The sequence below is a fragment of the Trachurus trachurus genome (assembly GCF_905171665.1).
Source record: "Trachurus trachurus genome assembly, chromosome: 6".
NCBI lineage: Eukaryota > Metazoa > Chordata > Actinopteri > Carangiformes > Carangidae > Trachurus > Trachurus trachurus.
Window position 1 is genome coordinate 5,477,501 of NC_139897.1, and position 17,724 is coordinate 5,495,224.

Genomic DNA, 17,724 nt, shown 5'->3' on the forward strand with positions numbered 1-17,724 from the left:
TGCATCAAAACAGCTGTGGTTAGGTGCAACTCTATTGAGGGCAGCTTTTGTGCACATCAGCACCACTACTGTTAAGACAATTTAACTTTGCCTTCATTCATGTAGGATGTGCTTACAAACGGAGCCATTGGAATTACCATTGACTTTTCTCTGTGGGGCGGCAGCAGTGGAACTCAGTGTCTGTGCTTTTCTGTCTTTCTTGCCTCTTTGAAACTTACGTGCTTCAATTCCAGAAGGGACTGTGTGTCCTATGTTGCCCAATTGACCCTTCGCCAACTCCTCCCACAAACGGCTATTGTCCAATCCTACGTTAGCAACCGTAACTATAGGCCTGGCAAGCTTTCCGCAGTGAGTCATTACGTTTGCTTTTGTGGACACATTTTGAGACTAGGACGAAAAACATTTGTTTGTAGAGAAGGATGTTGTTGTTGCTGCTGCTACTACGGCGGCGGCGGCGGCGGCAGCAGCAATATAGAGATGTTCAGATACGAGCGGACTTTTTTTTCGACTTGAGCAAGTGTAAATATGGGGATAACCATATGTTCACCTCCGAAATGACAGCTGTACTTTTAGGGCTTTTACCTGGGCTTTTAGGCGAGGGATCCTCCAGGCAGGGACTGCTTTCACTGACTGATACAGCGGTGGGAGAAAACAAAACAGCAGCGAAAGCTGTATGTGGTTCACAATCGCCCAAAAACTTGCAGTTTGACAACGTTTCATGACCAGTGAGATGACGTAAGTCTTCGTGGGTTGATAGACGGTAAAATTACCGGTCCTTACTGCTGCTCTGTACATTGTCCAGTCGTGTCGTTGAACAGATGTTTTATCCTCCTGCGCGAGTCACACGTCACTGAAAACTATGAATGATCTTTGTGACTTCTTCTCTCTATTATCTCAGAACAGTTTATCCAGAAATTTGCTGATATTTCCTTTGAAATCGATACCAAATACTGCCAGGAGCATGGCTGGGAGTGAAAGCTTGCCCGCCGTAGCAACAGTAACCAAGGGGGCGGGGCTTACGCGAAGGGTCAATTGTGAGTGTCCGTTTTCTAAGACCGAAAACAGACCCATGATGAAGACGCACAAAGACAAGTCATGGGCTTTCTTTGCCTAGTTGGAGATGCCGGGGATTGAACCCGGGGCCTCATACATGCAAAGCATGCGCTCTACCACTGAGCTACAGCCCCTTGGCGTGCAGAGGAGTTTTGGTCAGCACATGGGTTCCGTGGGGCTGCAACTGCTGAAATTGCGGTTACCGAAAAGTGCTTGTGGATGTATTGTGGTACTTGCAGACTGAGAGTTTTCAGCAGTTTTATAGGCTAACCACAATCCACACACTGCAGCGTGGATTGAAAAATCTGGAGTACCAGTTCAAGCTGATTGTAAGAAGATAACAACTTGGGAGTGGCCTGTTTTGTTGGCCTCAGAAGCAATATCTCAGGGTGTCAAATTTTCATCTGACAAAGGGACATCCGCATAGCCAATGTCGCACCATTTGGAGGACATGAAGACCCGGTTAGAGAGGTCCACAATTTCAGAGGCCACACAGAGAGTGTGCTCCTCCACCCTCGCAGACGAAAATTACCTCCCGTTGTTGGCAGGATTCGAACCTGCGCGGGGAGACCCCAATGGATTTCTAGTCCATCGCCTTAACCACTCGGCCACAACAACTGCACACAGCTGTCCTCCTGCCTTGGGAAACGTGCACAGCTTCATCAGGTGAAACGGTGCGAAAGGAAATCTAATCGTTTGACACTATAAATCAGCTGCGATGGCTGGGAATCGAACCCGGGTCAACTGCTTGGAAGGCAGCTATGCTCACCACTATACCACCATCGCATGGAAGAAAGCAACATTTCAAACTATTTTGGGTCGTGAGTCGGCATTTCAAGTCAGCGGAGGAGTTTTACTGGGAGACGAGCAAGTTTGACATGGAGGTGAGGTAGTAGCTGAGCGGTGCTGGCCCTGCTGGGGTGCATCAAAACAGCTGTGGTTAGGTGCAACTCTATTGAGGGCAGCTTTTGTGCACATCAGCACCACTACTGTTAAGACAATTTAACTTTGCCTTCATTCATGTAGGATGTGCTTACAAACGGAGCCATTGGAATTACCATTGACTTTTCTCTGTGGGGCGGCAGCAGTGGAACTCAGTGTCTGTGCTTTTCTGTCTTTCTTGCCTCTTTGAAACTTACGTGCTTCAATTCCAGAAGGGACTGTGTGTCCTATGTTGCCCAATTGTGAGTGTCCGTTTTCTAAGACCGAAAACAGACCCATGATGAAGACGCACAAAGACAAGTCATGGGCTTTCTTTGCCTAGTTGGAGATGCCGGGGATTGAACCCGGGGCCTCATACATGCAAAGCATGCGCTGTACCACTGAGCTACAGCCCCTTGGCGTGCAGAGGAGTTTTGGTCAGCACATGGGTTCCGTGGGGCTGCAACTGCTGAAATTGCGGTTACCGAAAAGTGCTTGTGGATGTATTGTGGTACTTGCAGACTGAGAGTTTTCAGCAGTTTTATAGGCTAACCACAATCCACACACTGCAGCGTGGATTGAAAAATCTGGAGTACCAGTTCAAGCTGATTGTAAGAAGATAACAACTTGGGAGTGGCCTGTTTTGTTGGCCTCAGAAGCAATATCTCAGGGTGTCAAATTTTCATCTGACAAAGGGACATCCGCATAGCCAATGTCGCACCATTTGGAGAACATGAAGACCCGGTTAGAGAGGTCCACAATTTCAGAGGCCACACAGAGAGTGTGCTCCTCCACCCTCGCAGACGAAAATTACCTCCCGTTGTTGGCAGGATTCGAACCTGCGCGGGGAGACCCCAATGGATTTCTAGTCCATCGCCTTAACCACTCGGCCACAACAACTGCACACAGCTGTCCTCCTGCCTTGGGAAACGTGCACAGCTTCATCAGGTGAAACGGTGCGAAAGGAAATCTTATCGTTTGACACTATAAAGCAGCTGCGATGGCCGGGAATCGAACCCTGGTCAACTGCTTGGAAGGCAGCTATGCTCACCACTATACCACCATCGCATGGAAGAAAGCAAAATTTCAAACTATTTTGGGTCGTGAGTCGGCATTTCAAGTCAGCGGAGGAGTTTTACTGGGAGACGAGCAAGTTTGACATGGAGGTGAGGTAGTAGCTGAGCGGTGCTGGCCCTGCTGGGGTGCATCAAAACAGCTGTGGTTAGGTGCAACTCTATTGAGGGCAGCTTTTGTGCACATCAGCACCACTACTGTTAAGACAATTTAACGTTGCCTTCATTCATGTAGGATGTGCTTACAAACGGAGCCACTGGAATTACCATTGACTTTTCTCTGTGGGGCGGAAGCAGTGGAACTCAGTGTGTGCGCTTTTCTGTCTTTCTTCCCTCTTTGAAACGTACGTGCTTCAATGTTGCCCAATTGTGAGCGTCCGTTTTCTAAGACCGAAAACAGACCCATGATGAAGACGCACAAAGACAAGTCATGGGCTTTCTTTGCCTAGTTGGAGATGCCAGGGATTGAACCCGGGGCCTCATACATGCAAAGCATGCGCTCTACCACTGAGCTACATCCCCTCTGTATGCTGAGGAGTTTTTGTCAGCACACGGGTTCTGTGGGGCTGCAACGGCTGAAATTGCGGTTTACCGAAAAGTGCTTGTAGATGCATTGTGGTACTTGCAGACTTAGATATTTCTGCAGTCTTATAGGCTAACCACAATCCACACACTGCACCGAAAACAGACCCATGATGAAGATGCACAAGGACAAGCCAAAGAAGTCGTTGAGCTTTCTAATCATCACTGCAGTGCCAGTGTGAATCCTTGGACTTGTGAGTTGCTTTGTTGAGTTACTTTTGTTATCCAATCCAATCCGATAAGTGAGTGTATATATTATATTATATTATATTATATTATATTATATTATATTATATTATATTATATTATATTATATTATATTATATTATATTATTATTTTTATTTTTATATTATTATACATCATTATTATATTACATTAATATATACACATTATACACAAAAGGGAAAAAACATTTAAGGCTTGCAGTAATTTTTTTTTTAAATGCAGACATTGGCAGATAAGCCTTGACGTTGGGAACAGGGCACTTGTCATACTGCCCTACTTAAGTATCATGTGGTAGTCATGTGACAACTAGAGAACAGGAAGCAGCTACCGGTACGTACACAAAACCTAACATTTAACATAAAAAAATATTAGAAAGTGCTAAAGAAAAAGTATATAAAACGGTATCCACTAGTAATACAAAGTCCTGTTATATTCTAGTATTTTTAAACATCAATATAATAAATTCCTGAGAAAAAACAAAAGCATTGATGTTTAAAAATACTAGAATATAACAGGACTTTGTATTACTAGTGGATACCGTTTTATATACTTTTTCTTTAGCACTTTCTAATATTTTTTTATGTTAAATGTTAGGTTTTGTGTACGTACCGGTATCTGCTTCCTGTTCTGTAGTTGTCACATGACTACCACATGATACTTAAGATGGCGTCTATGTGGTTTTTGTATGTCTGACGAAGAGCAGCTGCTCGAAACGTTACATTGTTCCTGACATTAAATGGACTGCATTTAGGAGCCCTGCGGTGTGCGAGCCTTTCTACTTTCTTTTTAATTCTTGTATGTTTTTGGCTCAGCACCTGCCCAAGCTTTTGGTACGGATGTGCGTGTGACCTTCTCTTTTTTCATACTGCCCTACTGCCATGTTGTCAAACATATCCCTTGTCCCACTTTTGGTTGATTGGGACCTGGTCACCCTAGGTTAGATGCAATTTTATTAAGGGCAACTTTTGTGCACATCAGCATGCTATATAGACCTGTTACTACGGTTTATTTAATGTATACAAGATATTATGCTGAGAAATTAGTGTATGTTGAGGTGAAGATGATTTCTCTGCAATTAACTTATGACATGGTTCAACTTAAGTTTACATAGTGAGGTCCATGAATTTGCATTTTCACTCCATTCACAAACAAGTTCAGTATTTCATTGGTCTAAGTTGCTACACAAACTCATTTTTACATGTAGTGCATGTGACCTGCTGAGGCAAGACAGAGAAGTGTGAACTGTGGGAAGCCTAGAGACAACCATACACACATGCACAAGCACACACACACACACACACACACACACACACACACACACACACACACACACACACACACACACACACACACACACACACACACACACTGTTCTCTATATATAATCCAAGAGTCTAGGCGGATCACATGTCCCTGAAAAATTCAACAAGACAGTCTGGGCAGGGTGCTGTTGAGTAGGTAGCTTGGACAAGACTTTATCAACACTTAAGACTTTAGAGTCCAGCCCCAGAAGAAAAACACAAAGAGTTCATTTTGTCCACACTTATTTGAGTTCATATCACTGTGGGGAAAATATTTTACTACTTTAGTCATCGCTCTCTAGGAAACACCCATAATGCACTAAGCCAATAGAGCATTACCTTACAGCAACAGTTAACTCTTAACATCCTGACATTTTCTGATTGGCTATAATTTGGATTTACTTCTTTTTTTTTTTAATTTCCTGTTTGTAATATAAAATAAAATACTATTTACTGTTGTTGAGTTATGATAAACCTGCTTGGAATCCAGTTTAACACTGCATGAACACATTTACATAAGACCACATCTGATAAGCTTTACATTGTGATCAATGATATGTATGATACCTACAGTGACTACCAAAAATACCACATTTCTTTCAATACTATTAATGGCCACTAGTATGTAAATATTGGCAAAAACCACAAACCTGCAAGTGTGCGAGGAATAGCCAGTAGTGACTGATGGACTAGCGGGTCGTCTGAGGAGTTAACCAGAAGAAGAGGCACAGTGACCTGAACAGGAAGCAATAGTATGTTTATAAGTCACTTTGTGAAGCCTGGCCACTCATTGATACTACTCAATACAGAAGTAGTTTTAGAAGATGGTGTTTTAGAAGAGGCTAAGTCAGTTCATAAGTTAGAGTTCTATAATAGCAGACATTTCAACAGTATTTTTCAGTAGTAACAGTATTTTAAGTAGTAGTTGAAGTAGATCAGGTACATTAAGCAGTAGCAGTAGCAAAAACATTTGTATAAATAAATCAAGTTTAACAATTAGATAGATAGCCTGGGTCTGTCTGTAAAGAAATGCCAATTTATGGTTTGAGAGGTAATTATAGAAATACTAACTCTGCCAAGCAATCACTGTGCAGAAGTAATGAGCGAATGGAAAACACCATTAGAAAACTGCTACATCAGACAACTTACATAAGCATGATGTGTTAACTAATGACAGAGAACAAGAGAGGTGCTGGGATTTTTAAAGATTTGAACAGAGCCAGTTTAGCTTTTCTTCCTGTTGCCCTCTTTATGCTAAAATAAGCTAAGCCAACCACCTCCAAGTGCTAATGCAAAGACATGACAGTGATATTGATCTTGAGATTTAACCATCCACTAAATTAAAACAGAATAACAACCGAAGTATTTGAAACAGTTGGTAGTAAGAGTAGCAGTGTATTTGTGCAGAGATGTAAGATTAAGACATACTCTATAAGCAACAGCAGAAGCAGTGTGGTACTATTAATACAAATGGTAATATTGGAAATGAGTAATGAGGTAATGAAGGCAGTGAAGGCATGTCACAGCTCAAAATATTAACAGCATAAGTAAAATTAGCCATACAACAAACTGTTGTAAATATCTACACTCCTGTCACTTACTTTGTGGATATAGTGCACACAGCTCTCCTTCTCATAGTACTCCTTCACGGAGCTGTAGCCATGGAATTTTCTGTAGCAGAAATCATGAGTTTACATCAGTGACTGGGATGAGTTGTAGACTTTTGAGCAGTCATGAGCAGCTTAATGAAAATCAATGTTTTCACCTCATAATGCTGTCATCGATCTGCATCAGAGACGTGGCTGCATACAGTCTGCTCATGTCTGAAGCCGTGATGTTGCTGGAGCTCATGCTCAGCAAACTACTCCTGTTAAACAGAACAATAAGGGTACTTAGAGAAATCAGGGTAGGAAGCTAAATCTTTGTTTTGCTGGTGATTCCTTTCACCAGTTTGACCCTGTTTATAAGGGAACACACTGGGATTCAGAAGTAAAAACACCTCACTATCATTTTTCAGAGCTTATGGTGTATGTGCCTCCTATGGAAGTTTCGCATGCCACAGAAATTCACTGCAAAAAATTAAGACTGAGTAACAACTCCACCTGTGTGACAGGATGAGCTTCTTCATGTTGTCAGCCAGCACAAAGTTGTAGAGCCTCCGGCCCTGGTCCCACTGAATGAATGTTTCCTGGGCCCTGAGCACACAAACAGAAGCCAATTTACACATAGAAAATACACTTTAACCCCTGAATACAAACCCACAGTCCCAGCATGCATTGGAAGAAACACGGCCCGCAGACCAGTGGGTGTTAAGGGGTTAAAAATACTCTTTCTTTAAAAAAAAAAGCTCCAAGACGACTAAACGATGACATAACCTCTATCACGCACTGGGGTTGAAACTCCTGCGTCAATACAATTCATGTCCAAGCCTGTTTCTGTGTATTTGTTCTTTCCTCGGTGTACATACCTGAGGGCGCTGTACCCTTGACAGACGCTGACACAACACAGCACTCGGTCCTGGTTTGACTGGTTTTCGCCCAGGAACTTACAGACCATGTTTCCCCCAAGGCTGAAGCCCACTACCACCAGCAGTGTTTCAGGGAAGGTCCGCTTGATGTAGCCCACCATGGCGGCAAACTCCCAGGTACAGCCTGAATGGAAGACAGACAGGTCTATAACTTTGTAATAGTGATAAATACTTAGTAATTGAAGTCATTTTATAACTTTCATTATTTCACATCTCTAATCCTGTTTTTCAGGCATGAGATATGCAAAATAGTTGCAAAATTCTTCAGCTTAGTTTAAGTTAAGTTTAAGTTTGATATTTTGATATTCAGAATTGGTGCTCTAACAGCAGTTTGGTTCAGGAATGTTTATACCTGATTTGTTTCTTTATGTTTTATTCAACATCTTTTATTCACTTTATGAAATCTTCAGCTGATGAAATGTCTTCTGTCAGAATGAAAGTTTTTCAGATTTTTTTCCAGCTTATTGGGCTGAGATCATTTTACTGTATTTGCCCCGCCTAGCCAGACAGTCAAAATGAATCATAAGCTTGACTTCATGGTCACAAACCACAAGCCACACCACATTTGGGATACTCTGATTCATACTCAACCTCTAGAAAACAAATAAAAACGATTACTCAGTCTTGCTTTGATCACTTGAGCAATATCTCTGTAAATCAAACCCTGTCTATCTGTTCTTGACCTTAAAATTTGTTAAGCACACACACGGATCAGCTCTAATCAACCTCTGACCTGCCTAGCCCTAATGTACAATAACGCACACATGGGTCAGCAAAGAAACCTCTTTCGGCAATTCTAAAGTGTAATCTTGAAACCAAAAGTGACTATTTACTGTTCACAATCCACTGTGGGGTTGTATTCTTTTAAAAGTCAGCTAAATCCTTTTTAAAGTGTTTTTTTCACTTTAGTGTATTGTACTATTTACGTAATTGTTGTTACTTTTACTGTATAATCTTATTACTGTCTGTCATGTCTTAGTGAAAGCAGTGAGTAAATCAAATTTCTACATATTATCATTGTTATTATAACATTTTTAATACCATAATAAAAACTAATTTAAAGAAACTTCATAATCGATCATTATGAGGTGTTCCCTCTTTACCGTAGGTGAACATGCGTGGTGAGGTGAGCTCCATGTTGGGCAGGGCCCCCAGATGGTTGAGTACGGCGCAGCGGTATCCCTGCCGCTGGGAGTGATCCACAAAGGTGCGAATATAGTTCTTCTCGCTATGGTTACCAATCCCAGGGCAGATTACCATGGTAATGTCATCTGACAGAGACACAAGAGTGAGCACATGCACAAGCATACAAAGTGGGGTCATGTGTCGGTGTAAAACAGGATGGTATTTGTGTGTGTGTGTGTGTGTGTGTGTGTGTGTGTGTGTGTGTGTGTGTGTGTGTGTGTGTGTGTGTGTGTGTGTGTGTGTGTGTGTGTGTGTGTGTGTGTGTGTGTGTGTGTGTCTGTGTGTGTGTGTGTCTGTGTGTCTGTGTCTGTCTGTGTCTGTCTGTGTCTGTGTGTTGATTTAATTGGTCGCAGAAATACATGGGATTTTCCCACAAGGTAGGCTACTTCATTAGTGGTGTCTGTGCACATGTCTACTGCAGAATGAGTTGTTACTTGTTACTTTAGGCTAATATACACATGATCCAAACAGGAACATAAAACCCATGAGCAAAGACACAAAAGTGAAAACAGCCTAATTAAATAATGATCAGCTATGTCTTCATCAATAAATTAGCCTTAAAGGTCCAGTGTGTAATAATTGTCAAGGTTTATTGGCAAAATCTGAATATACTACCCATGAATATATTTGTGTAAGTGTATAATCGCGATAAAATTAAATTTGTTTGGTTTTCGTAGCCTTATAATTCTTCTTTTGTACACTGACACCGTCTTGGTAAACAAGTTTTTTTGTCCTCTAAGGCCACCGTCACTTTGCAGACGGGAGGGGTGAGTGCGAGTTAGTGAGCGCTGCAAACTAGAATCTGAACACTAGATATCACGGTTTTACCCCCATTTTACACACTGGACCTTTAAACGATCAGTAGTTGTGTGACTAGTAGTTGTGAATCCTGAACATGCAGCCAGCTGCTCTGGTGCTTGACCAGTTTGACCAGTATTTGCCTCTGACCTCCTGTGCTGTGGTCTCCAAGTGCTTCAAAGAGGTCAAAGGTTGCCGTGGCTCCGTCCTGCATAGGGAGGAACTTGCGGACCCCGCATGGCGTAGGAGTGTTGACACGTCCCATCTTTCCATACAGGGCTGTCTGAAGATGACCACTCTTCCCCCACAGCAAAGGAGGAATGTATCTGAAGAGGGGAGACACGCTCTGTATTATATAACAAAGCTGTAAATTCTACCCTGAAGATGTTTCAGCTCAGTCTTAGCAAAGATCATCAGCCCACAGACAGGCACATGCACCACTCTGTAAAGCCACCGCCACCAGAAGAGGAGACAAATCCACAGGCGCTGTCAGCCGTGTCAAATGAATCTGAACTCTGAGTCTGAGAAGATTTGTCACCAAATCATGCTTTCTCCCATGAACCTGAGAGGTGATTACCAGATCTCTGTGGCTCACCCCTTGTCTCTAAGGCTACATTAGCTACTGCTAGCACAACAGACCTAGACCAAAGACAAAGTCCTAGACCAAACAGTTTTGATAAGGAAGAAAAATACAATATCCCTGTTTAGATTTCTTAAGGCAAAGGCAGTTGCCCTGGTCACTTTCAGCTGACAAGTTCAATCAGTCTTTTATATTAAAATTTTATATTTATAATTTTGTTTAATTCTTCATACATTATTAAGTGTGTCTTCTAGGGCTGTAATTATCTATGTTTTTCATTATGGATTAATCTGTAGATTATTTTCATGATTACTCAATTAATCCCCTTTGTCTATAGAATGTTAACAAATTAGGAAATGTGCCCACTATAATTTCTATATAGATCAACGATACAAAATGATGGTTTTCATTGTGAGCAATGGTCCCAAAATCAAAATGATTTACTGTAGGTATGGTTATGGAAAAGCAGCAAGTCATCACACCCAAGAAAGTTGGACCAGCAAATACATGAAAATGACTAAAATGATTCACTGATCATCCAAACTATTACAAGACTAATCAACCAGCTGACTGAGTATCCTCTCTGACTAACTGATTATTGCAGCTCTACGTGGAACAACAGGTGATGAGCTCTAAGTGTGTCCAAGTCAAGTCACATGTCCCCACTGTATAAATCTAATATATAATCTAAGTCAAACTCTCTCAGTTTGAATCACCAGGCTCATGTCTGATTCTCCAGATCAAGAGTGAGTTATTTATGACCACAGTCCTCCAGTGAACTTTGAGGAAATCTGTTGAGTTCAGTGAGCTATTTTCTCCATTATTTTTGTCAGATAGCAGTTAGTGAAAATCCAATTACTGATTATTTCATTCCAAAGCACTAAGAGCTCCTCAAAGTCACCAGTGTTTCAGCCCAAGCTGCATCTGAAGTCTTAAGAAGTTCAAACCAGACACAGAGAGACACTCACTCTTTGGTCAGCAGCGGGCAGGACTTGAGCAGGAAGCAGTTGAGCGCTGTGTCTTGATAGGTGATGTCTGGTGGAGCTGTGGGACTCTTCAGGTTCAGACAGCGGACAATGATGTACAGGACTGTTGCCACTGCTGCCAGCTTCACACCGTCAAACATAGCAGGCAGCTCTGAGCCCAGGGTGTGCACGTCAGCGTCCTCAAGGGTGGCCATTGTAGAGATAGGAGGTGGCCCGCTGTGTCCACAGTGAGTTAGGAAATTATTACAGTTACACAAGAAAGGAATTTACTGATGTAGAAATATTATTTAAACAGCACTATGGCTCTCTTATGAATATTTAATTTGCGGTGGCTAAACGATTAGCAGTGAAATAACTGCACATTTTTGGTCTTTTATGAAATATGAATCAGAGGTTTCAGCTCCTTAGATCTGTACTGCTTTTAATTAATTTACATTAATTTCTCTTTGGTAATCCATGTTGCAATAAACTGTTGATATTTGTAAAATGAGCAATATAAGAGAAGGAATTATGCGTTTATGTTTATGCCCATGTTTTAGGAATTTCTCTCTGCTGTATAGCAACTGTTCACAACACTTGGAAATCCGACACTGCCTTACTCAGCATGTCCCAATTGAGAGCTGATAGTCCTGAAAATAATGTCTGTGGCCTGGTGTCGGAAGTGTAGGTTACTCCTCATGGTTGACAGACTGTGACACAATCTGTCAAACTTGACAAGCAATTTCTGGTATTCAGCAAACCACATTAAACCACTTCATCTACTGGTTTTAAATAAACCAACATGCCCCATTGATTTGACTGCTTTACTCACCTTGGTGTCTGACTTTAGGGACCCTGAAGTGTTCTTAGGCCCTCCCTTTATGAATGATGTCCACTCCTCAGTGCTGGAAAACAATGTTTAACAGCTTAAACTCAGGAATGTTATGTTAATGGAAAAAATGAACAAACTACACGCTAAATCAAGTCCATGATAAACATCATGACATTGGTTGTTAATCACATTGGCATGCGTTTATAATGCATGAACAACACCAAAATGACTAAAACTAGAAAACTACGGCACAACAGGGTTGAGTCAGCAGCCTGCGGTGTTGGGTTAGCTAAAATATGAGTCATGCTCTTAGTTTCTTGTTCCCCTTTTGTCATTCAGGTAAAACTGTTCCTGTATGAGAGCGAAGTGAAACTTTGGACTTGTTTACAACTTCACCAAAGTACAGGACATGTTTAAAAAACTACAGATATAAAGTATGAGTTCTTACCATGGTGTTTTTCGTGGTCAGTCCAGGTTCTGGTCGGATCCACCCACTGTAAAGCTCCGTGTATGAACACCGTCTGTTTACAACACAGGAGCTGACTGACCAGCAGGGAATTCAAGGTGCATTCACGTACTCTGAAAAAGCTCCGACTAATGTAAATAGAAGTCGTCAAAACATCTAAAAATAAAAATAAAACTAGCTAAATGAACATGTTGAGTACATGATTTTACCCCTAATATGTTCACATGCATAACATATAGACTACGTTGTTTTATTCATTTATTTATTTCGTTTTCTGAGGAAGTGTAGGCTACGCCTCTGTATGGACAACCGTCTTATCCGACAGCACCTGAAGGCAGCACTACAAACAGCGATGTCGCGTACTTCCTACTTCTGGGAAACTAACAGTATAACAGTAATAAGGTAAGTGACAGCTGGAGCCTAATTTACAGAGCCAGGTGGGGTTTAATTAGACACTATGTGCGTATTGAAAACCACAGTGGACAAACATTTTACTTAATCTTCATCTATTAGATCAATAACAGGAAAATAAGGTAGCCTGTAACCACCACCAAAGCTTTGGACTCTTGGAAAAGAGGTTTTACTGTAAATCACAATGAGTTTTTTTTTTTTTTACCTGGTTAAATAAAGGATATTGATTGATTGAAATGCGTGGTCTAATAATAAGATAACAGAGATTCAGTTCTTATACAAACATTACACAATCTAATTTCTTTACATGAAAGAATATTTATTATTCAAGTGTCATGCATCTTAAGGTGCCAAGCCCACAGTAGGCCTACTTACATTAGCTCACTCTCAGAACAAGGAAAACAAAAACAAAAAAAGACTGCAAGTCAATGCATGATGGAAGTACATATTTCAATCATTGTAACATTTATAGAGGTGGGTTATGAACAAACTACCAGAAGGAGCCACAAAATGATATAGAGATTCAACGCAGCATCAAAGAAACACAAAATTACCTCTAAGGGATACAAAAGTACCGCAGAGAGCCACACACAGCATGACTCAAGTCAACTTTAAAGATGCACTAAACAACCAAAAAGACACAAGAATGCAGTTACAAATGACCACAGGAAGGTTCACCTTTGTTCATTGAATATTTTAACCACTAGAGGGCGCCATCCACTAGTGTGTGGTTGTAGATGTTCACTGAGAGCGACCTAATCATACCTGTTGTACTGGTTCCCATCATGCATAATCATTCTAAAACTGATAGGCTTATCATTACTTCAGAGACGTTACTTACACTAAAGTAAAATATGTAATTATTTTTATACGCTGGAAACATACAGACCCATCCCATTGTTTTGTTGCAGTTTATTTTACAAATAAAGCCATAGACCATAGACACCCAAAATGCATTTAAAATGATGATGCGTAATTTCAATGAAAAGTGTCCACAGTGATTTGTTGTTTGGTTTCATAGGAAATTTTGGCATCTAATCAGTCCAGGCATTACAGCTGAATACAAGTGTCAAAAGACGGTTTTATCTGAAATGTGATTGTTTTCCTTCCCTGTGCAGGAAAACCACATAGCCTACCCATATATTTTTTACTTCTATATCACTGATGTATAGCTCCTTATATGAGACAGAAGTGAAAGATGCCTGGCGTCAATTCATATCAATTTAGTGGGGAAAACAGAAGTGAAAATTCACTGAAAAAAATTCCAGTAATTCATGACAAATTCCATCCGCTTTAAACTCACCACAGGTTCACAGGGTTTAAATTTACAGGATTATGCTACACTCTATATTGAGGATTAGGATCAAACAAGCTTCTGTCTCATTGAAGTGCCATCAAACCATCATATAGTGATGATTAACCTCCTCGTCTGGCTCAGACTCTGAGAAAGTCAGAGTCACGAGAAGAAGCTTTGATAGAAGGAGGAACATCAGAGGTTGATGCCATTGTGAAGTCTCACCACATATGACAGCTGTTTCACGTCAACCAGCACATAGTGCACATGACTGTCTGATCTGTACTGATGGCTTCATTACTGTATTACACCGTTTTTGCTTTCTGTTTGTAAAAATTGGGGATTTTCATGACACTCTGCTGAAGAAAAGAAAAAAGGGATTAAATATACCCTCTGATAATTTCTTCAACATTGAGGGAGGACTTGGGTTTGGTATCAAAAGAATGAGCCTTTAACAACAGGATGTCCAGATTTCTCCAATCCCGGTGTCCACTTCAACATTTTCAGAAATTTCTGGTAGCTGTTGTTAGTGTATTTTGTGTGGAGCGAATGATCCTATGATTGATATGATCCTGGATTACACAAGGAATAACAGAAAACACTGTGCAACAGCTCTGTTTTTACTGGACAGCTGACAACAGAGAAATTACAGGAAATGAGAGGAAAGAGGCGGGTTCAGATTAATGTGTGTATACGTTCCTTGGGTGAAAATAAACTGTGGAATCCTTCTGTTTCTCCCACTCTCTCTCCATGCACTTTACATGTATCATCTGGTATCAATTAGCTGGTATCAAGAGGCTATTAAGGTTTTGTCATTTAGTAATTTTATTTAGGAATCAGTGCCATTTAAGCACATTATAGATTGTATTAAAGGGCTTTTATAATTTGTGCGCCTTTACAAAATCGGGGTCTTTTAATGTAAGGTAGTTAGGTAGGCCTAAAAAGTGTCCCACTATAACAGTGGTTCCCAACCTTTTTTGGCTCATGACCCAATTTTGACATCACAAATTTCTGGTGACCCCTCAATCAAGATGTGCAAGCTCAGATATTTATATGCTGCATTTTATTTGATCTCGATTTATATTTGAGAAAGTGAAAGTATCGAATATAGTTATTTAAGATTGTCTGTGGTGTTTTTAATCATAATTTAGTTAATAATACTGTAATTAGTTTTAAAAAGTATTTTTATCAGAATTTTTTAATCAATTACTAGACCTTCAGGTGACCCTATTTGAATTCCAGGCGACCCCACATGGGGTCCCGACCCCAAGGTTGAAAAACACTGCACTATAATTACCGCAGTATATCAGTTCTATTGAATTTATTGAGTTATTTCATGAACCTTTAACCATCTGTCCATTACATATGTGAGCAGAAGAAGATTTTACTAGGCCTATTACTTTTTTTAATTTACCAATATTGGCCTGCCTTAATAGAAAATACCTCAACCAACCTGCAGCAGAATGGAGAACAGGTATATTTTACTCCCTTACTTACAAAGAAAGATGCACTTTCACTTCTATTTCATTTGTGTGTTCCTCATTTTATCATGCAGGAAGGGAAGTCAGGGAGTCCTTCAGTTCCCACAGCTATATGTTCCCCCTCTGTTTGACCTACACTGCTCATCAAACTAATGAGTTAAGTAACTCCATAAGATACAGCTTTGATGTTAAAGGGTCATATGGAGGAAGGTTTTCTTTTCTTTGGTCCTGCGAGAGAAGAAGAAGAAGAAGAAGATGAGCTTTCATTTCCACATTTTCAACAGTATTTGATCTAAAAGTGAGAAGAGGGCAATATACCAAGCATGATGATACGATGAGTGGATCATCAAAGTACATCAGCCTTTCTCTTCTGTTTTTGAGCTAATCGCCAAGCATGAGATCATTTTAAGCTGCATTTAAATCAGCTGTTACTAGGTTACAGAAGGGTACATTTTACCATGCCAATCAAAGTGGTAGACTTCATTTGCTGTTATAGAATGTGCTACACCTTAAACCACAAAGAAAGGCCAAAAAGATACTTCCAAGGCCATGACATTGTTGTAAAATCCACAGCCCTATGACCATAATCATATTAAGCCTGTGTTTTTTACTTTTTTGTCTTAAATCTGAAGCATGATAAACAAATGTTTAACAAAATGATATCAATCCATGCAAGAGAAAGAGGATGAAAGATGCAGAAGCTGAAAGGGTCTGACACTCTTGGACTTTGCTCAGTCACACCTATTAAAAACAATTATTCCCTTCACTCCCACTCCCTATAACAGCACAAAAATCAACTCTGACCCACTGCTGGATCTTGGCTCCAGAAACGCCCACAGATGAACCTTTCAGCTTTCCTCAGTGAGATACTTGGTCTTAATCTGCATTTCAGAGGGGGATTTCATGCATGGTACCATCATGGGAATTTTCCCAAGACTATTAAAGAATAGACCAACACAGCATCCACCATAGAGGCTCAGTTAGGAAATGGCAGGATGGAATGCACATACATCAATGTAAGCACTTTGTTTGATCCAATTAAAACATGCGAATTCAATATAAATTGACTGCTGTACAGGAAAAATAGTAGTGTATATTGCCATCATAAATTAATAGTTAAACTTGTGACCGTAAAAGTGAGTGCAATTTCCGAAATGATTTATCCCTCATGAGATTTACATGAAAACATCAGACAGAAGTTCCTGCATGGTGAGACTGGTGTGCAGCTGAAGATGTTGGCATGTGTAACAATATCAAAACTTACAAATATTTTTGAGACACTGCCAGGAAGTTGTGTTATGATATTTTATTTCCTCTATCATTCCAATGGAACAAGGGCCGCTGGTCTTCCCCTATAAAATAGCCCAGAAAGAAACACAAAACTACCAAAATGAGACACAAAACAATTACAAACAAAGTCAGTAAGAGACACATAAAGATGCACAGAAAACTCCATTAAAGACCAGATATGACCACAGAGAGACACAAAAAGTCACACAAATACCAGTGAGATGCAAGATGGTGCAAAACAACCACGATCAGATGCAAAATTATAAGACACAACCTGACCACAGCTGACATGAGCGTGTGATTTATAGTTGTTTTGTGTCTCTTCCTGTCTGGGGGCCTCTCACTGAAGAAGGAATTGTGTGAGGCGCCTTTACACATCATGGGCCCATTGTGTCATGGGAACACATAAGGTAGGTCACTGTTAAATGTGACACCAATAGCCAAAATTACCTCTTGGGAATTTTACATTAAAATGTCTTTACCAGTACGTTTAATTAAATGCAGCATATTAACTAGCTCCTTTTGTTTCCATGGTAATATATTGACCTCAGTGTGGGTTGTTTTCCCCTTTCATCAACAGCGGGACGCACGGGGGGCGTGGCTACAATTAAAATCCAGGCTGCGATTGGCGGAGAGCAGAGGTGCACGTGCTCCCGCTCTACGCCAGCCGCCTGGGAGTTTAGAGCCGCACAACAAGCCCGAGCCTCGGTAGCAACAGCGTCCAGAGCGCCGCCGCAAC

The 17,724-nt window shown here is 40.8% G+C and overlaps 1 protein-coding gene across 1 annotated transcript in view; it reads right to left on the bottom strand.

The window, feature by feature from the left end:
- The window catches only part of LOC310987986 (monoacylglycerol lipase ABHD2-like), a 24,395-nt gene extending 11,808 nt beyond the window's left edge, over positions 1–12,587 (bottom strand). The window contains exons 1-10 of the mRNA XM_083974463.1: positions 12,492–12,587; positions 12,044–12,116; positions 11,215–11,448; positions 9,817–9,992; positions 8,787–8,954; positions 7,624–7,807; positions 7,259–7,351; positions 6,922–7,023; positions 6,758–6,827; positions 5,807–5,891 (exon numbers count right to left, since the gene is read on the bottom strand). Of these exons, the coding sequence (XP_083830589.1) occupies positions 5,807–5,891; positions 6,758–6,827; positions 6,922–7,023; positions 7,259–7,351; positions 7,624–7,807; positions 8,787–8,954; positions 9,817–9,992; positions 11,215–11,426 (1,090 nt within the window). The 5' untranslated portion in view covers positions 11,427–11,448; positions 12,044–12,116; positions 12,492–12,587. The remainder of the gene's footprint in view (positions 1–5,806; positions 5,892–6,757; positions 6,828–6,921; positions 7,024–7,258; positions 7,352–7,623; positions 7,808–8,786; positions 8,955–9,816; positions 9,993–11,214; positions 11,449–12,043; positions 12,117–12,491) is intronic.
- Positions 12,588–17,724: the final 5,137 nt, after the last annotated feature.